This window comes from Lutra lutra, chromosome 11 (genome assembly GCF_902655055.1).
Source record: "Lutra lutra chromosome 11, mLutLut1.2, whole genome shotgun sequence".
Classification (NCBI taxonomy): domain Eukaryota; kingdom Metazoa; phylum Chordata; class Mammalia; order Carnivora; family Mustelidae; genus Lutra; species Lutra lutra.
Window position 1 is genome coordinate 19887459 of NC_062288.1, and position 25629 is coordinate 19913087.

Consider the following 25629-nt stretch of genomic DNA (forward strand, 5'->3'; position numbering starts at 1 on the left):
TTTCTAATTAACAAAATGCAAGTAATACCAAACTGTAAGTTTGTTCATTCAAATGGTACCTCATTGTGTATTTCTTTTAAATGCTGAAGACATGAGCCTAACAACAGGTAACAACTACAACCTAAAAAAAAAAAAAAATTCTCTTCCTTGTTGTTAGGATCTATTTGGTAGATGTTTTCTTCAGCTCAGCTTATCTTTACATCAGACTCATAAGAAGTCTTACATTTCAGGTGTATGTTGTTAAATATTTAGTAGTGCCATTTTTGTTTGTTTTAATCAGAGGCAGAAACAAGAAAGCAGAAATCAAATTGTTATGTACTCCTTTACGTAAATGAGTAATATGTCCAACCTAAAGAATCTACTTGAGTATGTTTTCAATAGTATGCTCCATTTTTATAAAATATACACTCAATAAACTACATTTGAACTATTTTTAAACAGCAATGAAGAGCTTGCCATGAGCCTATTTCAGCCAATAGCTTGTGTCTGTGTGATTACGGCCTATCTCTCAAACGCTGCACAATGCCTGCAGCGTTAACACTCTATTAAGGGACTGGTGAATGAATTAGAGCACCTAAGATGAAACTGCAGCCCTGGCCTCATTAGCCAAATGAGTTGCCAACCTCTAGAATTAAGTGCTATAACAGCAATTACATGATACCTTCTCCACAAATACATCACTCTAAAAACACAGATGCTAATCCCCAAGATAGACACATCATCCCAATTGAAACAGAACCATAGACTGAATTTGACTTAACAGGGAAAATCTCAGTAATTTATTCACAAAAGGTTAGAAGCTAAGAGGTCCCAGCTACTGAGACCATAAAATGGCAAATATTTCACTGTATTCATTAATATCAAAAACTCTAGCCAGAAAACTCACACTGTTTAAAAATATAGTTGATACTTAATAAAATCATAAATTCATTAGGGTGAAATCATTACTTCTTTAAAAATAAGAACGGAAAGCCAAGGTAATAAGCGGAAAAGGTGTGAGCTTCCAACACACTCACAACTAGTGGAAATTCAACAATTCAACACTATCCAAACAATTACCACAAAGCTTTCACAGCTTATATGCGAATCAAGAAACTGATTTTCCAACTATCAAGTAAAATATATACAAAGCACACTGAGAATAAATGGCAGCCATTAAAGAAATAATGTAAAAGGAAATACCATGAGATGTCTGGCAAATCTGAGGTCGAAGAAAGAATAAATGTCTTCACAAAACCTGCTATCCAGAATAGACCTAAAAACCAAGTGAACACAGGAGTATTGAGCTGTTTTTAAATGGCATAAAATTATAGGTACGTCTGTCTAATATGGCACCTAAAACCAAAGGGACTCACACAAAGACAGAAGCTAATTCTTAAAAAAAAAAAAAAATTTATCCTTCACTTCTTTATACAAATGAGTGTAAACACAGTAAAGGCAACAATTAAAGCTAAATACCAAATCAAACTGGACAGAAACTGAGAAAATACAATATTAAATACAGATTTAGCAAAGCAAAGGCAACAATACCAAAACAAAAACAAAACTCTAAAGTAGGAAAAACAAGATGAAAAGCTAGGAAAAGCAATTACAAAACAGTCTATGAGAAAAACTGGAAGGCTGAGGCTGCTTTTAAGCCCATGCTCAGAAGGCAAAAAATACCACTGAAAAGATGAATATCATACCCAAATGCAGAAGGATGAAAATATGAGGAAATTTTTTTTCTAAAATTATGAATAAAAGTGCCCAATTTAACAAAATCTCTTTGAAGAGTCATTTATTATCTTTCTGTCCCTTATAAGTACCTTATACACAGTTCAAAAAATATTAGAATTAAATCAGTGTTTGTGTTTTGGACATGTATCACTAATAAGCTGGTGAATTTTTGGCTAAATTACTAATGAAAATGAAATAAAGAAACTTGAAAGAAATTGTGAGGGACCACATACATAAGATTTCCTTATAAATTAGAAATTAAACTGCCCTCACTATGAATATAAGATTTCTTTCCTCTGTAGCAATTAGCTAAGGTATAATAAAAAAAAAAAAAATACTGGTTGATCGAGATCTATTACCAAGTATTACCTATGAAACTCTGGACAAGTCATTTCACTACTCTGGGCTTCAACTATAAATGGAGGTAGGTTAGGCTGATGATCTTACAGTTTAAATCATACAATCACAAGTATATTAGGAGATCACTCCTGATAATCTAACCACTGAATATCATATTCCAAAAAGCAACAAAAAATAATTTTGACAACAGAATGAATTACTTCTCAAACTGGGTTAATATTATTATCAGACAGTGCTCTACAAGCACTGACCTAATACTCAAATCTCCCCAAACAGAGGTTCTGACAGCAATAACAAATACCGAGTGCTTGCAATGCTTAATCATCACAAACCTATGGTGGGGGTATATTTATTACCCCCATTTTACAGACAAAGTGGAGAGATTAAACTTCTGTAAAGTTCTATCACTAATAAATAGGAGAATCAAGACTGGAATGCTAGCAGTCTGATTCCAGAACCTACACATTAGTTTGCCTGAAATTAAAATTTGCTAGATGACTGTTGTTTACAATTAAGAGGAAAAAATTGACAACTGCCTTTCTCAAAAAGAGGAGAAATTAAATAAATACGTAAGTGTTGCACTCTAGGACATCTGGACCACATTTATTCCAGCACACTGAAAGAACAGTAATGAAACCCACCTTGCTCTTCCCCCAAACTTGATCTACTTACTCAACTTACATGCATTCTACAACAATGCACTAAAATACTACAAAAGAGGAGACCTATAGCTCAAAGTCTAAAATTTGGATTTAAAATATTTCAGGGACAGTGCAAAGGACATCATCATAGAATATTCAAATTCTCTATTTTCACGAACAAATTTGTGCTTCAAATTGAGATTACTAATATACAAGTAATTTACAAGTAATATACAAGTAATATACAAATTTGAGATTACTAATATATAACTCAATTCCTTATACAAAACTATTTAAGTAAAGACCACCTATCTAACCAGTTAACTTTTAACTTGAATCCCCTTTAAACCACCACTTGGTTCCTAGAAGCAATCTCACCAACCTACATTATAATCCTTTTTTTTTTTAAAGATTTTATTTATTTATTTGACAGACAGAGATCACAAGTAGACAGAGAGGCAGGCAGAGAGAGAGGGGAGGAAGCAGGCTCCCCGCTGAGCAGAGAGCCCGATGCGGGACTCGATCCCAGGACCCTGAGATCATGACCTGAGCCGAAGGCAGCGGCTCAACCCACTGAGCCACCCAGGCACCCCATTATAATCCTTTTGTAGCAAATGAAATTTCTAAGAAAATCTGTATTCTTGTGCCAGGGTTAACGCTGGTGGACCTACTTGAAAAATGGAACCTATAATATAAAATTCAATGTTCAGAAAGTGTATCTTCTGGTTCTGTAAAAGTCTCAGTGTTTTACTGTATCATATTTAATATAATCCCATTACTACTAAACTCAATGTCAAAGTAGCAATGCTTCAGCTTTCACATTCTTTCACATTCACATTTTCACATTCATTCACATTCACACTTACTAATAATGGTTACTTATTCTCTCAAAGCCTTAATTTAGCGCCTCATCTATGAACAGGAATAATCATAGAACATGTATTTCTGAATTGTTTTAAAGACTGTGTGTGGCACTCAGTATTAGCTATGATGATCAGATAAAATTTCTGGGAACTAAATATTTATAAAAGTCCTTAAGAATGAGTACTGGAGAACAATTCTCAACTATTATACTTGCAAAAGTCAAGTCAACTATTAAGAATTTCTGGCCAGCGTGCCTGGCTGGCTCAGTAAGAAGAGCATGCAATTCCTGATTTCAGGATTGTGGGTTTGAGCCCCACACTGGGTGCACAGATTACTAATCAAATAAATAAACTTGAAAAAAGGGTATTAAAGTATTAAAAACAACCTTTAAAAAAAGAAAACATGGAAGACAGAGAGTGAGCTGTAATGTGAACTATACACTCTGGTTGATAAGGATGTTTCACTGCTGGTTCATCAAATGTAACAAATGTACCATAATAATGAGGAACACTGACAATGAGCAAGGTTGTACTTGGGTCAGGAGGAGGCACGTGGGAAATCTATACTTTCCTCTCAGTCTTGAAGTGAACCTACACTTACTCTAAAAGATGAAGTCCATTAATTCTTAAAATACATGTATGAATACAATATAGTGAACTATTTGTCTGGCATTATAAAATGGGGTACCATTCTTTCTACTAGGGTTTCTGGAAAACTTCTGAACACTGGTACATTCCTCCTTCCCCACCCCAAAGCACCTATAAGCTAAAAAAATTAATTCATTACTATCAATTTTTTAATGTACGATGCTTTTTTGAGGAGTATTTATCTCCCAAAGTGTTGGGGATCACTAAACTTCAGTATAAAATGTGGCCTTTTAAGGCAGCAATTTAGGGGGAACTAGGTGGCTTAGTCAGTTCAGCATCTGCCTTCGGCTCAGGTCATGATCCCAGGGTCCTGGGATCAAGCCCCACATCAGTTTCCCTACTCATGCTTGCTCGCGCGCTCTCTCTCTCTCTCTCTCTCTCATAAATAAAATATTTTTTAAAATAAAATAAAAAGCAATTCAGTGACTGGTAAGATCTGACAGGTTAGACTGTCCCTAGGTATAAAAATACAATCTGTTTCCCATACACACAAAACTGCACTTAGAGAGTTTCGTCTATACTCATACCTGAGAATATAACAAAAGCTATTTCCTGCTAAAACAGTTATCTATTGCCACTTTCTATTTTCAATATGGCCCACAACTACATATCTTGGAATTTACTGCTCACAATACAAGTGCAGAAGAAAAAAATCTTCAAAGTTAAGAATCACCTTCCCAAATTCCTTAATAGCTTACTTTTACAAACAAAAGCAGTAATACCACATGCTTCAATGTAAAGCATCACATATGTGAAGCATCATACCTGTAAAGCATAATACCACATACTTCATGGGTACAACGTCCTTCTGTAAAAAAAAAAAAAAAAAAGTTGCTATCCACATTAGTAATTTTTTAACTGTGCTCCCAACAGCGCTCATGGAGATGGTGATTGAGATATTAAGAGAAAACAGAATCAGGGAAGTTAACAAAAGAAAAGGAGAGACGTGTACTACAGATTTAAAGGAAAAGTCTGAGGCTGCATGTCCTATGGGGTAACCTATCAAATGAGAAAATGAGAAAATGATATTAAACGGTACACTACTTAGTAATATAAAGGAACTACTGATACATGCAACTTGGATGAATATCAAGGAAATTATGCTGAGTGAAATAAAAAAGCCAATCCCAAAAAGATCACATACCATGTAATTCCATTTACAAAAGAGTCTTGAATGACAAATTATAGAAACAGAACACACATCAGTGTGGCTGTAAGAGGGTAACACCAGGGATTCTTGTAGAGATGGAAATGTTCTGTATCTTGAGTGTGGTAGTGGATACAGGAACCTACATGTGATAAAAATGCCAGGAACTAAACACACACACACACACACACACACACGCACACACAGTGAAATTGGGGAAATCCGAAGTGAATAGACTCTATCAGTATCAATATTCTGGCCGTGACACTGTACTACAGTTTTGCAAGATGCTACCATTGAGGGAAATTGCATAAAGGAAAAATAGTTTCTCTGTATTTTTTTCTAAGATTTTATTTATTTATGTGTGTGGGTTGGGGGGGAAGGAGGGAGAGCATGCATGAGCACAAGGCAGAGGAGGGCAGAGGGAGAAGCAGACTCCCCACTGAGCAGGGAGCCTAATGCAGGGCTTGATCCTGGGAGACTCAGGGATCATGACCTGAGCCAAAGGCAGACACTTAACCAAATGAGCCACCCAGGGATCCCTCTCTGTATTATTTCTTACAAATGCATGTAACTCTACATTACTTCAAAATTTAAAACTTAATTTTCTAAAATGACATTTAAATTGTGGCCTTCAAACTTTTGAGTACTGATAGAAACTTTTTTACGAATAACATTATACAGTGAAATCTAAGCATGTATTTTTTTTTAAGATTATTTATTTATTTGACAGAGAGAGAGAGAGAGAGATCACAAGCAGGTAGAGAGAGGGAAGGAAGGAGGCTCCCCGCTGAGCACAGAGCCCGATGTGGGGCCCCATCCCAGGACCCTGAGATCATGACCTGAGCTGAAGGCAGAGGCTTAACCCACTGAGCCACCCAGGTGCCCCATGTGAAATCTAAGCATGTATTTTGACTCCAGATTGAAAAATAGCTTGAATCTCCTATGCTTTCCCCAACGATTGCTAATGTCAACTTGAAGTACTATGTTAAGGAGGCCACAGCCAGATACAATAGCAGGAGGCCTCAAGTGATCAGTAATGTCTGTGAACAGGTACAACAGGCATCTGTACCACATTTGCTATGTCTGTGGTTAAAGAGGGTGGCAGGGGTATGCTCCTGCCTGTATGTCCTACCACCCACCAGTTAAGTTCCATGAAAAGCATACAGCTTCCTGGAGAATAGCTCAAAAATCACTGGTTAAAAGAAAATACTTACTGACTCAACATATGACATGAAAAACTTATTTCACTGGTATACTCTACCTGCCCAAAGCAGAAAAGAAAAAATAAGCTTCCAAAAGTAGTGCCGGAGTCTACTCTATTAAAAAACAAACAAACAAAAACAACAAAAAAACTGCATTTATCTTTCAGTCAACCTATACAGACTGTTAGGCTGGTTCATTCTTGCTTTTTCAGACTTTAAATAAGTATCCCACCATATAAGGGCATAATTCTTGAAACAATTAAAGCTGGTAATAATTTTATTCTCTCATTCTTCATTCTAGTCTCAAGTAAAACAATGTCCTCTCCAGGATTAACTAAGTACACCTTCAATCACTATTTTGAATCATTTCTTTCAGACTAGAGATCTTGAGTCCTCTCTTACTTCCCTAACTAAAAACAGTATGTATCAAATCTAATGAATAGGATTTAAACAAATCTTTCAGGTTCTACCGTCTACATTTTATTATCTCAGACCTGGGCTGCCAGAGCAATTTTTTAAGCGGTCTCTTTTCCTTTCTAACTTGACCTTTAAACCAGTGGTTCTCAAACATAAACCCACAAATTGCTACTTTTCATATACTGGGGTCTGGACTTGGAAATGATGGATTCCTAGGCCTCATTCCCACAGATTGATTTAGTGGGTCTGGGATGTGGCCTGGATGTCTTATTTTCTAAAAAGCCCTTTGTAACAATTGCTTAGACACTGAACAGATATACTTCAAAACGCACTAGTATCCTAATTTTGCCCTCTTCACAAAAGCATAGCAGCTCACAGTAATTACAGTTAAGTTCCTAATCTTGACATTACCAGGTAACCCTGTTCCAATACATAAATTCTCTGACTGCCAGTCTTTTTACTACTGTTGGCATAACTTCGCTCATTCCCCTTCAAATTTTCTACAGTAATAGTCCTTCATTTTTGTCCATCCCACCAACAAAAACCTTATTAAACCTTCAAGAGTTATGTAAATACTTACTACACTTCCTTGGAAGCATTCCCAATTTCCCAACTTAGACTTTTCTGCTACAAAACTAGCACCTGGGTGGCTCAGATTAAGCCTCTGCCTTCGACTCAGATCATATTCTCAGGGTCCCAGGATCCCGTCCTGCATTGCGCTCTCTGCTTAGCAGGGAGCCTGCTTCCTCCTCTCTCTCTCTCTCTGCCTGCCTCTCTGCCTACTTATGATCTCTGTCAAATAAATAAAATCTTAAAAAAAAAAAAACCCACACTAGCATTAAGGTCTCTAGATCAACCTCCTGAGGGCTGTTTCCTCCTCTATAAACAAAAATTTGGCCAGGCTACCTCAAAAAACTATCCCAGCTATAAAACCTGCTCCACCCTAATCTCCTAACTTCCCAAAGAATGTTACTATATTTTTTTAAGCTACTAGCTTACATTTGACCCATTACTTGAAATAGCTATTAGATGCTTAGTTCTCAAAACTGTATCATCTACTTTACCCTTTACCAAGAACTAATATTTACATTTTAGCTATCAAAGCCCAGGTCGTGGCAGTGAAGATACCACCTAAAATTATTCTGGATTAAATCATATTTTTCCTCACCCTAACACATTCAATCCCTTCCTCCCTCTTTTAGATAAACAGGAACATATCTCAAAACAAAGCAAAATACCTGTCAGAGAACAACATTATTGATTTCCTTCTGGAACTTTTTTTTTTAATTGTTTCTTTCTCTTATTACTTTTTAAAATGTGGAGTCTCTCAAGGCTCAATCCTCCCTATTATTAATCTCCACCCACACTGGATTTCACCATTCATTCCTCTTTGAATTCCTATTCCTAGCCATCTATAGGGTATGTATCTATCCAAACATCTGCCATCACTGCAAAAACCAAACAAACTGAATCTCTTCCACACTTTGCATTCCATTTTTTGTTTGTACCCCATTCCCCTAGTTCTTTTTAATCCTTCTTTTTTCTAGTCTCCTGTTATACTTGCTCAACAAGCCTTTTGTGCCTCTTCAGTGTTCCAGATCCATTTTTCCTCAGTTTCCATGGCTCCCACCATCATCTTCACCATCTGAATAACTTCCAATAATCAACAACCCTTCCAGCTTGCCACCATTGACTTCTGAATACCTGGTCTCCAAACAATGGAAGAAATCTTGCTTATTCTTAAGCACTTCCCCAGAGTACAGGGTAACTATTCTATTAATTTAAAATGCAATAAAATAAACTAAAATTTATCCATTTAACACATATATGTTAACATGTTTTTTTTTTTTTAAGATTTTATTTGTTTATTTGTCAGAGAGAGAGAGGGAGAGAGAGCAAGCACAGGCAGACAGAATGGCAGGCAGAGGCAGAGGGAGAAGCAGGTTCCCTGACGAGCAAGGAGCCCGATGTGGGACTCGATCCCAGGACGCCGGGATCATGACCTGAGCCGAAGGCAGCTGCTTAACCAACTGAGCCACCCAGGCGTCCCTTAACATGTTCTATATACTGGTTTATGTGCTTGGGAATGAGCACTAAACAAAATTAAGTTGCCCTTAAGGCCCTTTTGAAGAGCTAGGGCAATATAATACAATCAAAGGTATCTCAGAGTAGTTTTAAGTAAATTGCCTTTGATAATGATTTGTGTATTCTCATAACTTAGTCAAAAATTAGTCCTTTATAAGGATCAATAGAGAGCTGAGATTTTTTTCAAATGATCTGAATTCAAATTCTTGATCAGTGGCCTTTTTTTTCTTTTTTTTTTTTTTGAGAGAGAGGGATTGAGCAAGCAGGTGGGGGGGTAATGAGGAGGAATCTTAAGCCAGTTCTACACCAGTGCAGAGCCTGATGAGGGGCTCGATCTCATGACCCTGAGATTGTGACATGAGCTAGACTCAAGAGTTCAATGCTTAACCACCCAGGGACCCCTTATCAGTCACTCTTTAACTATGCGACTCTGAGTCTCTCTAGGTCTCTCATGAAAAATGGGTAAAATATCTACCTTGCAGAGTTGGTATGAATTTTAGCACCTTCCCTCTTAGAATTAAAAGCATGAAGTTCCCATTACTCAATTTAATGATAATTTAATCAATCCCAGTCACAAAACTGTGGACCACTGAAGACACTTAGTGAAAAATAGCAGCTCTATTATTGTAAATATCTGAAAAGATCTTAAAATTCCACGTTTAAAATATTGGCTATAAATCTAAAAAAGAGTAATTTCTAAGTATCAACAAACTATACAATCAGCAAGAGACTAGCAAAATGAATAAGAAAAAATACTTTCCATGTTTAAACCATTTATTTCTACAAAATTTTCCCCAGTCTTTTTTTTTTTTTAAGATTTTTTGATTTATTTATTTGACAGAGGCAGAGAGGTCACAAGTAGGCAGAGCAGCAGGCAGAGAGAGAGGGGGAAGCAGGCACCCTGCTGAGCAGAGAGCCTGATGCAGGGCTCTATCCTAGGACCCTGAGATCATGACCTAAGCCGAAGGCACAGACTTAACCCAATGAGCCAGCCAGGTGCCCCCCCAAGTCTTTTTAATCCCAAGACTTACAGTATCCAATGATCAACTTCTTCCTCTGCATATATTAATATAAATAGAAAAACAAAATTTAAAAACCCGGAAATGAAAAGACCAGTGCCTAAGAACTAAAGAGTTGAAGCTTAGGGAAAAAATGTCTATGCATCTCACAAGAATGAATTATGGAATTAGTAGATCTAAGCCTCCATTAAGAAAATTACTCAGAAATGCAAACTTTATTAACTTATTATGTCTTATTCAAGCTTTTAGAGTAGCCAGTCTTTTTTCTTTTTTTTTAGATTTTATTTATTTATATTTGACAGAGAGAGAGATCACAGGTAAGCAGAGAGGCCGGCAGAGAGAGGGGGGAAGCAGGCTCCCCACTGAGCAGAGAGCCTGATGCAGGGCTCAATCCCAGGACCCTGAAACCAGGGCCTGACCTGATGGCAGAGGCCCAACCCCAATGGCACCCTAGAGTAGCTAGTTTTGAACAGGCATATAATCACAGAGAAACTGTACAATAAAGGGTAAAATAAAATGTCAAGAATGAACCTGGTAGATAAAAGTGTTATTGACAAGCATATTTGCTATGAGACAGGCTACATCCACTTTTACTTTCCAACTTAAAGACTTGTCTTTACAAATAGAAAATATTATGTATATACATAGATAAAAAATAATCAACACTTACTGAGCCAACTGGCCACCCTTATAAACGTCATTGGTACATGAAAAAACTGCTGTGCGAAGTTAGGGGCTGAACTAGAAATACTTTTCTCCAAATCCTTAATGAACAATTTACCTCAGGATATAAGAGGCATAAAATTTAAACTCCCTGTAAGTGAGAGTTTATACCAGCAGAGACTCCTTTTATAAAAGGCTATACCAGCAGAGACTCCTTTCAAATCTCCATTATCATTCTGGATTCAATTTAAATGATAAATAAAATATTCTCAAAGTAACTACACAATAAAAGAACTTTTGTCTTCTGGCACAATACCAAGTCCCTAAGATCTCCCAGTTTTTACTTGGAATTCAAAAATAAAAAAATTGGGTGCCTGGGTGGCTCAGTGGTTTGGGCCACTGCCTTCGGCTCGGGTCATGATCTCAGGGTCCTGGGATCAAGTCCCGCATCGGGTTCTCTGCTCGGCGGAGATCCTGCTTCCCCCTCTCTCTCTCTCTGCCTGCCTCTCCATCTACTTGTGATCTCTCTCTGTCAAATAAATAAATAAAATCTTTAAAAAAAAAATAAAATAAAATAAAAAAATTACTACATTAGTGTGTAATTAATAGGTTTTGCTAACATACAGCAACCATGTTACAATGTATCGAAAAACTACAGGCTAAAATTTGCAACCACACAAACTGATCCGAGAGTTATTAGCCAACACAATCAACAGTTACTTCCCTTAGGAAATATGTGCAAGGTCAGCAAGCCAAAATTAGTAGCTACCATAACACTTTCAATTAGAGGGTGTTCAACTATTTGCCACTAAATGAATCTAGTTTACAATATTAACAGAAGAGTCCTAAAGAAATGAATGTAAATCTCACAAAAAGAAAGTAAATCTCACAAAATAACGAAGGGATCTTGACAGATCAGCACATCTATTCAATTCCATAGACATTTGAAATGTCATTTCATTTAGACAGAATTCTATAAACCCCAGTAGGACAAGACACAGATTCTGAAACAGCATTTTAATTATTTTTATTTGTGTATATATGGTGTGTGCTGCATGTATGTTGTCTAGCAATGGGATTCACTGAGGTTAACTGGAATAGAGGGGTGGATTTGTTTCTTAAGGATGGTACAGCACATGATCATAAACAATTCTAGAGACCAAAGTCTGAAATCAAGATGTTAGCATAAAAGAGCATTTTATTTCCAAGATACAACCCCCCCCCCCAAAAAATCTGGATGTATAGACAAGAGGAACTCGAAATTTGTTGAGTTCATCAGTTAATATGGAGATTCATTTAAAAATTATATATACCACAGGACGCCTGGGTGGCTCAGTTGGTTCAGCAGCTGCCTTCGGCTCAGGTCATGATCCCAGTGTCCTGGGATCAAGTCCCACATCGGGCTCCTTGCTCATCAGGGAGCCTGCTTCTCCCTCTGCCTCTGCCTGCCATTCTGTCTGCCTGTGCTTGCTCTCTCTCCCTCTCTCTCTCTGACAAATAAATAAATAAAATCTTTAAAAAAAAAATTATATATACTAGGGTGCCTGGATGGCTCAGTGGGTTAAGCCTCTGCTTTCAACTCAGGTCATGATCTCAGGGTCCTGGGATCGAGCCCCACATTGGGCTTTCTGCTCAGCGGGGAGCCTGCTTCCCTCTCTCTCTCTGCCTGCTTGTGATCTCTGTCAAATAAATGAATAAAATCTTAAAAAAAAAAAAAAAAAAAGGAAACGTCTTCCTTAAAAAAAAAAAAAAAATTACATATACCTTAAACACTGTTTTTTTAATTTAAAATGGACCCTGAGATCATGACCTGAGTTGAAACCAAGAGTGGACACCTAACCGACTGCACCATGCAGGAATCCCTGGCACTAATATTTTTTAAGTGAAAGTTAAGGAATCCTCTACAATATCTATATAAAAGGCTTTGGGAAAAACACAATATACAAAAAGAAAATTAAATAAATTATATATATGTGTGTGCATGTGTGTGTGTTTGTATATATATAAAAGCTATAAATAGTGATCAGTACAGCACATGAGACAATGGGGATAGAATCAGAGACTCACTTTTTTTCCAGGAACAGCTACAACACAAACAGCTGGAGAACTTACTAAGAATTGTACACCTATTGACTCAATGAATTCTCAAAATGACTCTATAAGATAGGCTCTATTATTATCTCAATTTTGCAGATCAAAAAACTAAGGCACTAAAAGATAAGTAACTTGCCCAAGATCATAAGGCAATACAATCTGGTTTCATTATAGTTCTAGTTTCTACTTTAAGTCCTATGCAATACTGCCTCTAAAGAAGTATCACTGAGTCATATATAATATGAATATATACTGCTTTCATAATCTTAAAAATTGGAGGGGATAATCAAGTCCTAGTATGTCACTCCCCAAAGCAAATTTTTCAGCAGCTCTCCCATAAAGTCCATAATCTTCTGTCCTGGCATTCAAGGCTCACCACAACTTGATCACAATTTGTACTGCTAAAATTCTAATCCGAGATTCATCCAAATAACACGTGGGTTCTGGAAACCAACAGATAATCTTGAATTGGGATGTAAAGAAACACAAAACATAGTCTGTCACATGACACTGCACAAAGACTAGTATTCCTTCATTCAGATAATCTAAAAATAGTGGACTGGCTTCTCAAGAGGACAGTCAGCATGGTTTCCTGGAAAAGTTTAAATATCAAGAATTGTGACCTAAATTTTAAACCCTGATCAACCACTATCTGACTATATGAGCTAAGGAAAATCATTTAACCTCCCTGGTTTCTGTTCTACTTGCAAAATAAAAGGGAAGAGCTAGAACACTGTAAAAACTAGCTGAGACTAGCAACTAAAATGCAAATACAAAACTCCACTAGATGTGATTAAGTAGGTCTGGAATGGGGCCCAAGAATGTTTGCTTTAGTGAGCACCACGTAAATAATACATGTGGTCCCTGGACCACAATGAAAAATATTTAAATAAAAAATCTCAGAAATCATTTCTAACTCTAGTTTCTTAGCTTCAGTCAATATGATGCTACTTTACATAACCAGCATGGGGGCTGTGGCCTAAAAGAAAATCCTCAGTTCATCATGAGATTTGTTTTGCACCTCTCACCCTGTACTTTTTTAAGACAACAGAGTATGATTTAGTAGTGCTACAAACTGAACTTTCATCCTCTTAAGACACAGATAAGTTGATTTAAATTAATTAAGCCCCTACAAAATGCTGATTCAAGTGTATCATCTCATTAATCCTATTTTGAAATATGTTCTTAAATTTATCAGAAGAATATTTCAAGTTTTTTTTTTTAAGATTTTATTATTTATTTGACAGAGAGAGAGATCACAAGTAGGCAGAGAGGCAGGCAGAGAGAGAGAGGGGGAAGCAGACTCCCCACCAAGCGGAGAGCCGGATGTGGGGCTCGATCCCAGGACCCTGGGACCATGACCTGAGCTAAAGGCAGAGGATTTAACCCACTGAGCCACCCAGGCGCCCCAGGATATTTCAAGTTTTAGAGAATGTAATCTCCACTCTGTAAGTACCCACAAGTCTCAAAATTTTCTTCTCCCAATTTTCTCTGAAAATTTCCAAAGAAATTAGTAATTTTCATTCAGTATGTTACCCAGGGCTTAAATCAGTAAAATATTCAAATCACCACCCAATTTGACTACCAATATTTTGTTATCACTAAGAAGAAATATGCCAAATTGATAAGAGTATCATTATAGTGTAATTAAAGTCTGAATAAGTATTTTCCCTGTTTATTCTTTTCTTGTTCTAATGAACTTTTCCACAGTGAGTACTACATTTGTTCCAAAAATCATACAGCACTTTGTTCTAAGAGTTATAGATGTTTGATGCTCTGCTCTATTAAATGTACCATTTCACCAACCCTTTTTAGAAGAGCAAACTTGGGTGCCTGGGTGGCTCAGTGGGTTAAAGCCGCTGCCTTCACTTCAGCTCAGGTCATGATCCCAAGGTCCTGCGATAGAGTCCCGCATTGGGCTCTGCTCAGCAGAGAGCCTGCTTCCCTTCCTCTCTCTCTGCCTGCCTCTCTGCCTACTTGTGATCTCTGTCAAATAAATAAATAGAATCTTAAAAAAAAAAAAAGAACAAACTTGCATATATGTTAAAAAAACTTATCTCAATAATTTCAGGAAAAAAATTTTCAAAAGAATTACTTCAAAGATTTTTTTTTTTAATGGAGAAAGGGGAATAACACCATAATTAAAATACATATTTTCAGGGGCACCTGGGTGGCTCAGTTGTTAGCCATCTACCGGTCCTGGGATCAAGCCCCACATCGGGCTCCCTGTTCAACAGGAAGCCTGCTTCTCCCTCCCCCCCACCACCCCATTTGTGTTCCCTCTCTCACTGTGTCTCTGTCAAATAAATAAAATTTAAAAATACATATATGTATATATATTTTCAGCATTGTCTCAGATATCAAAATGCGAGCGTTAGCAGCAAATCATAAACCTAAACAACTCTAACTCAAGGCTCATTTAGCAATAATTCTAAAAACTAAATGAGTAATTAGAACACTATAATTAAAAAAATAATTTAACAACCTATGTACTTATTTTCTGTATTTTGAATTTCAAATTAGGACAGCATTCAGTAAGCTATTTTAAATCCCATTTGTGTAGAAAATGACACTATCTGACACTATCCAAATTATCTACACTTTCCTTCCTTAAATTGGATTTTAATCTGTGTGATTTCAAAAACGATTCATCTGTCTCACAGAAAGACCAGAAGAAAAAAGAAAACTCCCATAATTCCAATTACCCAGACACAAATCACTGCTAAAAACTTTGGTGTGTTTGCAGCCACATGGTAAAAACTTATTCTGGCAAGAATCACCAATAGACACTGAATCTAGGAAAGTCTGACAGGGAACAGAATATTTACACAACCTCAAAATACCTTCCCACAAATTACTTAATAATGGCAAAAAGAGAAACAGTAACTATACAATGGAGAAACTACACCACGCCTTAACCAAGCAATTAAAATGAACTACTGATAAGAGGCAAACAAATATTAAGTGCATCCAGATGATTAAACAAAACAAAAAACCCATATATTGCTTATCTAGTACTCCAGAAAAAAGTCCAAAATCTGAATCTAATCATGAAGAAACCTTAGGTAAACCCAACTGAGGGACACTGCTTTAATGACTAGCCTGCCAATATCATGAAAGACTAAGAGACCCGAGAACTAAACACGATCTGTGATACTGAATTGGCAACCAAACCAGAAAAAAAGTGCTAATAAAGGACATAACTGGGAGCCAATGAAAATGGAATATGGACAACAATCTAGATGAAAGTATTACATCAATGCTAAATTTCCTAAATTTAACCACTCTGCTTACTTAAGACACTTGATCTTAGGAAATGCATACTTAAGTATAAGACAGCATCATATATGCAATCTACTCTCAAATAGTTAAGAATTTCTTTTCACATCCACAGAGAAAATAATAAAGTAAATATGACAAAATGTTAAAAATGAGGGGATTTGAGTAAAGGGCTTAAGGGAAGTTTTGTACTACTCGTAACTTCTGTAAGCCTGAAATTATTTAAAAATAAAAAAACAAAAACAGAAAAAATCTTGGTGTTTCGGCAGTATTCCTCAGCATATGTGTATATAATTATATATAATATATGTATTTTTTTAAATTAAAAAAATGGAGGGACGCCTGGGTGGCTCAGTTGGTTGGAGGACTGCCTTCGGCTCACGTCATGATCCTGGGAGTCCCGGGATCGAGTCCCGCATCGGGCTCCCAGCTCCATGGGGAGTCTGCTTCTCTCTCTGACCTTCTCCTCGCTCATGCTCTCTCTCACTGTCTCTCTCTCAAATAAATAAATAAAATCTTTAAAAAAATAAAATTAAATTTAAAAAATGGAATCATGCATTTGACACTATTTAGTTTCAGAGGCCCTCCCAAGTACACATGAACATCCCGGGAAAAAAAGCAATTGTTTTACGATGAATTAAGTGTCCTTCTCTTGCTCTCCACCCAAGCAAACTCCCCCACACCATAAATACCCATTCTACCACCATCTCCTTAACCAGTCACAGCTAATTAAAGGGATCAAGATGGAGAACAGTGGCTTACTGACACCTTGCCAATTCCTGTGAGGTCTAACTGTACTTTCTTCAAAAAAGTTCTCTAAGATTTCCCTACAGCTGGAGCTGATTTCTGTACCTTGCATCCAAACAAACTGTAAAACAGCAGGCTTTTGAGAAGTAGAAATAAAATAATCTTTTGTCTGTGCTTGAAAAATATGGTTTTGCTGGGGGCTTAATGGTAAGATGTAACAGGGCTGTGTCAATTCAGCCAATTATGCAGCTTCATTTAAAGAGAAGCAGCAGAAAAGCAAATAATTCAAAAGGAACAATCTTACTTTCTCAAGAAGAGTTACTATGTATCAGACCAACCCCAGAACCCCATCAATTTATGGCTAATGAAGCAGTCTCAACCTTTCAATCAGTCACATAAGAATCTTCCCATCTTTTGCCATATCATTAAACAGAAAATGGGTTTTCAAATTACTGAAACCTGTCTTTCTTCAAACAACATACAAAAACAAGAGGAATTTTTTTCAGTTAGTCTTTAAGTAAAAATTATGTTATAAATACCTTTTGAAAACAAAAGTCAAAATAGAGTTAAACATTGAAAATTTTTCTGGTCTTAGGGGCACTTGGCTGGCTAAGTGGGTTAAGACTGCCTTCGGCTTGGGTCATGTTCTCAGGGTCTTGGGATCCAGCCCTGCATGGGGCTCTCTGCTCAGCAGGGAGCCTGCTTCCCCCCCCCCCATCTCTCTGCTTGCTGCTCTACTTGTGATCTCTCTGTCAAATAAATGTTTTAAAAAAATTTTCTGGTTGTAGATAAAATGTTAGCTAACCTAATTCTGTGAACTTGGAATTTAAGATTATTTTATGAATACCACAAACCAAAACTATCTCAATCCCACTGTTCCATTAGTTAACTTTATTGCCATAGGCTCAGACCTTAAATGCTGTAACAAAGTTAGCTATAACACAGGTGTGATTACTCAATGTTCTCTCAATTATAAACTTCAGGACGAAGATGTTTATTCCTTCAGATTAACTCTAAATTAAGCAAACATCTAAGAGTTGCTAGAAAATTATCTCTTCTCCAACTGTACAACTCAAATAAAGAAAGTTGCACAAATAATTTTCTCAGGTCCTGTCTTAATTAAACTCAGATTTCACACTTAGGACAACTTTAAAATGCAAAAATAAATATTTTAACTAGAAATAATGGACAAGTAATCGATTATTCACTCAATGAATTACTATATTATAGATTACTTATGTGTGGAAAGCCATAATATCTTGTTTTGATGGCATAACTCAACACATCAAAAAATTGACTGAGCTGTTGCACTAAAAGTCCAAGATCCCAAACAAATAGTTCTTATAAATAATCAAATCAGATTTTCCAGTAAAGCTGGAAAATTCACCTAACAATACAAAAACGGCTTTTGTAAACTACCTAAAAATAGAATTTTATTTATGAGCTGTCTGTAGGGAAGAAAGAACTGATTTCATATTAAGGGAAAATATTTATCAAGTGAAATGTAAGGCCCAACTATTTTCTTGACTCTGACTTAAGTAAAAAAGCATCCTAGTTACTAATGGTTAATAAAAACTTCTTATATTCTTAAAGATACAAGTAATATCTAATTAAATTAGCTTTAGTCACCATCTGATTTTTTTTAAAGATTTTATTTATTTATTTGACAGATAGAGATCACAGGCAGGCAGAGAGGCAGGCAGAGAGAGAGAGAGGAGGAAGCAGGCTCCCCGCTGAGCAGAGAGCCCGATGCGGGGCTTGATCCCAGGACCCTGGGATCATGACCTGAGCCGAAGGCAGAGGCTTTAACCCACTGAGCCACCCAGGCGCCCCAGTCACCATCTGATTTTTAATGTAGCACTTAGCATGAATGCTCACAATTAACAAAAAAAAATCTTTTGGTTAATTCCTACCTCTCTCTTTAGGTAGGAATTACTTTAATTGCAATAGCAAGATTTTTAGTTAAATACTGTTACTTCAAATTTGGTGTGCTAAAAAACTATTTTCAACCATAAATATTCCTCTTCCATATTAAATAAAATTTTAAGTAATACATATTATCCATTTAATATTTTAAAAAGGCTCTTCCCAACACTTGTACGTTACAAAAGACAGTCAAAAAGAGACAGTAAGGTACTCCAATTTTAAACTCAGCCTAAAAACTAACACTTATACAGCAACATCTAAAATAGTATCCTTGTTTTTTTGTCAGTCAACACAAAAGAAAAATTTTACCATAAAGTAAAAATAATTCTATAGCTAACATTAAAAATTCTCCCTGAATACAAGTATTAAACATTTATTCTAACATATCACAAGGAACAGTTCCTGATCACCCAGAATATTTGAGATGTGTCTGCTTAAATGAAAGCTTTAAGTACAACAAATAAGTGAGCACCTACTCTCTACTGTGAATCAATCCTTTGGAAATGAAAGCTAGTTATACATTATTAAAATATTTTAAAAAATAAACACAGCATCTTTTACAAAAATTCCACACTGATATTTCTTTAGCTCCTTTTGACAGTTCTTCCAAGTCTTTTTCGTTTTCTCCATTTTAAACACTCAATGATAGCACACATTTAAGTCCCAGTACTAACTTCCAGAAAAGCGGATCTGTTAGGATTTATGTAACACACTTTAAAAAAAAAACCCTACAGGTGTAAGGCTTTGATGCGTGAAAATGGGTACATTATTCTTAGAAATAAGAAACCAATTTAAGAAGTTAGACTTTCACTAAGACCACTAAGGTGTGTGTTAAAAGGAAGAATTTCTCCTAAATTATTAATTGGGCTTTTATCTTCACTTCCTCATTTTAGATCCAAGAAGTCCTAGAGCTTACTGTGGTATACATGGTAAAAATTCTCTGGCTGGAAGCTCTAAGACAAGCCAAAATTGTGAGAGAGCTATCAGAGATCTAAAGAGTTGAAGGGAAATGGAGGAGCCCTGTAAAGGTTCTAAACTTAAATTGAGATCAAAGGGATCCTATAACGTACACTGACAACAAAAGGGAAGTACGATCAAAATATAGTCTCTAAAAATAAATTTGCTCTCCAATTACGTTATAATTTTCCACAAATCCACTTAAACAGATAAACACCTAATCCCTCAAAACTCAGCTACCCTAAGAACAAAAGACCATTTGACTAGTCTCCCCCCTACCCTACCAGACATACTGTATCAAAACTCACCGAGAGAAAAAACCATGCCTAACCTTTTAATAAATTTGCCTCTACAATTCTAATTTAAAACACAGTCAATGGGGTATACATTAACAAAAGCCAAACATTTATAACCATGTTATTTATAAATTAACCATTTAAAATAAAGTATAACATACTTCAAACATATATCAAAACAAGCAAAAAAAAAAAAACCTAAGGCAATGGAGCAGCCCAGTATGAGGAAAGCTAATAGCGTGAAGGCAGCTTTTCTCATGATTTCTAACTTGGTATTGTTTATCTGAAGCCAAGTAAGTCCAAATGCTCTGTGTCTAGACCTGATCAAGGTCACTATCAAGAAAAAACAATGGGTGTAGACAGTGTTCCCTCCCCTGGCTACATAAACCAAATTTCCCTAAGAGTATACTGATTTCCTACATTAAATAGTAAGTTAAAGTACCAACCTTCTGAACCACAGATCTTAACCACACAGTCTATAAAACAAACGCACAATCATTACACTGAAGTTACGACCTAGACTTACATGATCACCCAGAGCATAATAAAAATGAGTATTGACCAGAAATCCCTACACATACTCCTACTACCCACTATTATTTCAAAGATTCTAAGTAAGGTTATGTGCTCAGTCTTCCATGATGAAACTCTCTAAGCCAGTTATTTCTAAGATTATTTTGTAGAACAAAAAATAAACTAGCTCATTTGTGAACTTCATGATTCTCTTGTTCCACTGTAAATATCAGAGCAGAATTTACAGTGGAATAAAAGAATCATTAAAGGGTGTATACTCCCCAACCTTTTTAAGAACTACTGGATTGAAAGGCACTCATCTTTCAGTTATTCCATATCAGACTGGTCATTAAACGCCATTAATGGCCCCACTGAAAACTCACTGCTAAGTTGAGGCCAAAAATATCAACCTCCTACTACAGAGGTGAATTTTAATCATTCCTACTTTTTCAAATACTGGTAAATGACACCATTTAATTTTCTGTCTCAATCTAGTAGATTCTGAAATTAGAATAAAATGGATTCAAGACCCTATATTATGATATGGCTTTTACTTCAAGTCATTAAAACAGAAAAAGTTCCACATCCCAAAATAGGTAAATGGGCATTGGTGTGGGGGGGGGGGTGGCTTCAAGAACTAAAGCCTTACTTTTCTACTTACATAATTACAATAGTATGCTATAAAACAATTTTAAAAGGTAGCAAAGTGTGCAGCTGCACTTCGTGAAATATACAGATAACTTGGAAAATTCTTAAGGAATGCTAAAATACGTGAGAAAAATGGATGCAAAATAGAATAATGAGAAGAACAAGCATCTCCACACCCAGTGAAGTAACAGGTTTAGGCTTGTTTGTACAGCTCCCTAAAAATTAATCTGAAAGAGTACAAAAACCAAAATTCACAAAATTGGTCAAGAAGTGGATGGGAAACATTTCACTTTAAATTAAAACATGTAGTCCCACAAAATGTTACACTTACACACTTATTAAACATTTTAACTTACTTTAGCACAGAGAATAAAAAACACTTGCACTAAACCAAGCAAGAAACTATTCCTTGTCCCAAGTAATTTTTTTTTTAAATGTTTAAGAGTACCTACCCTCACTACTTGAATTTCTAAGGCTACCTGAGTGTTTTAATTTTTTTTCGAAAGTGGTGTCATTTTATTTGCCTCTCAGGAAAAACCAATAAAATTAATCAACTAAAACACAGCACTGTAATTTGCAGTAAAATCAACACATTTTTGTAAACTATTTGGGGAAGAAAAGAAGCACAGTCTTTTCATGTAAACATAATAAGCCCGTAATATGCTGCAGACAAACGCACTGCATGGGGTGTGGAGGACCCGAGCTGATTAGATTACCACAACATCAGCCTGGGGCCGCCATTTTTAGAATCTGTAAAGGACAAAAGAGGGAAATTTCACTTTTTACTTCCCATCTCGGAAAATAAAGGAAAAAACGGGGCTATCTTCCAATTAGGTATTGATGTCTCCAGCCTAGAGTTGAATGCACCTCACTTAATTCTCTCCAAGGTCTCCAGAACTCCAACACCTTACGTTATTCACATCTCTAAAAGGAGGGGAAACAGGCACCAAAAAACCCAAACCAAACCAAAACAAAACCCAGGGTTTACTCCAAAGCGAACTCTAGCGATTTCTCTTTGACTTTAAATTGTATCATTCTTAAGAGTCTAGCAAGAACGGATCTATCTCTACGGAACTGGGGCCAATGGAAGAGAGCACTCCGGATTGTTTTTTCTCTCCCCCCTCCCCCGTTTAGCACAGTGAACCGTTTGTTTCTCTTCTCTATCTGCTGCCACAGTGTTTGTGCCAATCCCTTTGGTCAAAATAAGCTTTTCTGAAATGTGCCATATTGTGGATTCTAAGCCTGCGGTACAGTAAAGGACCGCGATAATGCAAGAGGAGTGGGGGAGGAGACTGAGAAGGCTGGGTACTGGGGTGACCACCTCAGGGGCGGGTTTACCCTCTCCCGGAGAGGATGAGGAGCTGTCTCGTTCCCCCACAAAGGGAGATAGAGACCCAGAACGTCCTCTTAACCCCCTTCGTATTTACCAGGTAATTGCACCAGAGAATACCAAGCAATTAATGGAAGAAGAAGAAAATGGGGCCTATACGGTTTTTCAGCACCTGAACAAGATGCGGTCGAGGAAAGGGAGACTGGCAGCTCCTGGGACCACTTCGACACAAACCCTACTAACAGTCACAAGCCTCCCTCCTCACCCAAGCGGCCTTAACCCGCTGCCAATGAGGAGTGCGCCCCCTCCCTAACTCCCACTCTCAAGGGGGTTTAACTGCCAGTTTCCCCTTTCCCCAACCCTAAAACCCGCCATAATGCTCCCTTTCTAGGGACAGGGAAGAGAAAGGATAAATTCTATTCAAACAAGCAGCGTCTTCCTCCAGCCCAGACACCTGAGAGTCAACGTCGACTCCCCCCACCCCCCTCGCAAAAGAATAAAAATGAGAAAGCCCCCTCCCCCTTGAAACACGCGTCCCTCCACCCCACAAACCCCAAGAACTCCCAAGGAGACGACAAGCACTGACCTGTGATGTTCACACACCAGACACCCGAACCCCGTTATCTGCTCGACCCCCAGGGAGTCTCTCCACACCTCCGCGAACAGACGACCCCCCGACAGCAGCCACTGCGGACACAGGACCCGGCTCCACACACCCCCTCCCCAAACAGCAGCGCGCAGCCTCTTCACCAGCAATCAAAGAGTAGGGGAGGGGGCACCCAGACAGTCAACAGGAACGCAGAGGCGACGGCAAGGCTGCTCAGAGTGTCTATGCCCCCTCTGTTGCCGCTCCCGAACTCAGGCACGGTCTCCGACTCGGCCCCCTGCGCCCGCTCAGTGTCACTGCCTCTCGCTCTGGGAAAATGGCGGCGACGGCGGCGGCGGCCGCGGCGGCGGCGGCGGCGGCGGCGGCCGCGGCGGCGGCGGCAAGTGCACGGGGCCCGCCCGCCCCGCTCCGCAGGGGCAGAGGGGGAGGGGACGAAGCTTCCCGCCGCCATTTTGCTTGTGGGCTGCCACCCGCCGTTGCCTCTTCCAGAGAGGCTTGAAGATAGCCAACTGGAGGCAGAGAGGTGGGCAGAACCTCCGTCTTTTTCACAACAGATGCATTCAACAATTCACAGAAGGTTTGGGAAGTTTCGGTATTTGGTGGGATTGGTTCTTTACCCCTTTTCCTTGAGCAGCCCTCAAGTCTGGATATCGGCGACGTTGGGCACGCCACTGCTGGGTGGAAGGATGAGGACTTTAGGCCCTGGGAACAACTCCCCCCCCTTCCTAAAGCGATGCACTTTCTCCCACTCCCCAAACCATCTCAGTCTCAGTCTTCCCCTCCCCCTCCCCAGTCTGGCCTCCAGCGCTGGGTGAACTCGGTTGGGGTGTCACTCGACGCCCACTAGGGGCTGTGGAGGCTCCAGTGCGCAGACTCCGGGCACCGGATAAAAGCGGAGCTGGGGCGTCCAGCGCCGTCTCGATGGAGGAGCGAGAAACGGAAGAGGTCGGGGGGAGAAGCAGCAGGAAAAGTACAGCCACCGTCAGCGCCGCTTTCCTGCCACCGTGTTTCGGGGTAAAAAGCTGCCGTTGCCGTCGGTGCAGTTGCCGTCGCTGCCTCCTACTTCTTTTGGCCCAGGGGAAGGATTTCCCCGCCGGCGGGACAGTGTGCGGGGTGGGGAGCGGGAGTTCCTTTATGTGGTGGTGATTAAACGAGGGAGGGACAGAGAGATGGTTATCTCGAAGAAAAAAAGGGGAAGCCAAAGAATAAAACAAGGGTTTCCCCACTAAAATAACACGGTGATTCTTGTTCTTGTTTTCGGGGTCTTTCCCCCGAAATGGCGGTTTCCGTCTTCTCGCTCCACAGAGACCGGGAGCGCTTGGTAAGCGAAGTGGGGAGAGGCAGAGGCGGTCCGTGCAGCCAATCAGTGCCTGATGTGTTCTGTCGGGCGCGTCGTGATTGGCTAGCGATGACCTCATGCTGCAGCGGCGGGTGGGGGCCAGAGCCGTCGGGGGAGGCTGTTGCAAAGGCAGAGAGGGAGAAGTGACGATGGTGATCGTTGCTGCCGCGGCTGATATGGAACCCAAGCAGTGGCGAAGAGAATCTCAAGGCTCTTCCCTGAGTATTTTCTCCTGTCCCTGCGCGAGGTGAGGGCCCCGGCTCGGCCTCTGCGAAACTTTGGGGCGCTGGCGGGGACGAGGAGACGAAATTCCTCCCATGACTTTTGTAACTGCGTCAGGGCAAGATGGCGCTGGGTCTCCTTGGGGCGCGGGGGGAGAGGCACGTCCACCGCCGCCGCAGCGCATGTGACCGGGCTGCATTCCTGTGGGGTTTGGCTCCGACCCAGGCTTGGGCGGGGGAGGGGAAAGGGCTTGGGCGGAGGAGACTGTGGTGCGGTCGGCGTTGGCGGCCTGAAAAGGAAGAGATGACTGTTTGAGAGCGATTCCCCTCCCCCATATAGCTTACAGTTGCGGCTGCGGGGGGAAAGCCCCTGGAGGGACACTCCTTACGGGGTGACGGCTGTTGGTGGTGGAGGTTTGGTGCCCTATTTTCTTACCTACCTTTCTCCTTGCAAAGTTCTTACGTAAGGTGACAGGTTCGTAGTGTTGGAGTCGCAGTCATCTGCGAGTCCCTGAGGGCCGCTGGACTGAGTAAAAAAAGACTAGCTGGGCCACAACGTCAAGAAGTTATCGGTAATTTTTTGAGAAAGCGTTAGGTTTCTCAGATCCCAGAGGAAAAAATATTTCCTATATTTGGAAGCAAGTGTAAAAGGTGTAAGTAACACCCAGGAACACTTAAAATTTCCTAAAAGTTACCATTTGAATTTTGAGGATCATTTTCAGGCTTTCTGTTCCTTCCTGTGTACTTTTCATATTCTCCCTATCTGTATATTCTAAAAGAATATGTCATTTTAGTGGATACGCTTTTCAAATTTAGGAGTGATTAGTAATAACAATAAAAGCTGCTGCTGTTGTAATCTACATGAAATAAGGATGTTTTCAAACTTTTGTCTTTCTGTTGCCCTCTTA

At 38.9% G+C, this 25629-nt stretch overlaps 2 protein-coding genes across 5 annotated transcripts in view; one reads left to right on the forward strand and one right to left on the reverse strand.

Annotated features, from left to right (window-relative positions):
• KMT2E (lysine methyltransferase 2E (inactive)) overlaps nucleotides 1–23513 on the reverse strand; it is a 98616-nt gene extending 75103 nt beyond the window's left edge. For 2 of the 4 annotated variants that reach the window (XM_047695776.1, XM_047695773.1), the window contains exons 1-2: nucleotides 23141–23513; nucleotides 1183–1255 (exon numbers count right to left, since the gene is read on the reverse strand). The gene's annotated coding sequence lies outside the window, so the exon portion shown is untranslated. Of the gene's footprint in view, nucleotides 1–1182; nucleotides 1256–4993; nucleotides 5037–23140 lie in introns of all 4 variants that reach the window. The other 2 variants (XM_047695775.1, XM_047695774.1) reach the window with 2 other exon arrangements.
• On the forward strand, nucleotides 22493–24459 carry LOC125080479 (uncharacterized). The gene is made up of 3 exons (XM_047694361.1): nucleotides 22493–22654; nucleotides 23576–23738; nucleotides 23955–24459. Exons 1-3 carry the CDS (start codon nucleotides 22493–22495, stop codon nucleotides 24305–24307), a joined length of 678 nt encoding a protein of 225 aa, XP_047550317.1. The 3' UTR covers nucleotides 24308–24459.
• The last annotated feature ends 1170 nt before the right edge of the window (nucleotides 24460–25629 follow it).

What these genes read in the sequence shown, in the direction of transcription:
- LOC125080479 (XM_047694361.1), top strand. Translation starts at nt 22,493, where the DNA reads ATGCAAGAGGAGTGGGGGAGGAGACTGAGAAGGCTGGGTACTGGGGTG. An exon ending in ACCCCCTTCGTATTTACCAG is followed by an intron (nt 22,655 to 23,575) that starts GTAATTGCACCA and finishes CCCGCTCCGCAG; the next exon opens with GGGCAGAGGGGGAGGGGACG. An exon ending in CATTCAACAATTCACAGAAG is followed by an intron (nt 23,739 to 23,954) that starts GTTTGGGAAGTT and finishes CCCCCTCCCCAG; the next exon opens with TCTGGCCTCCAGCGCTGGGT.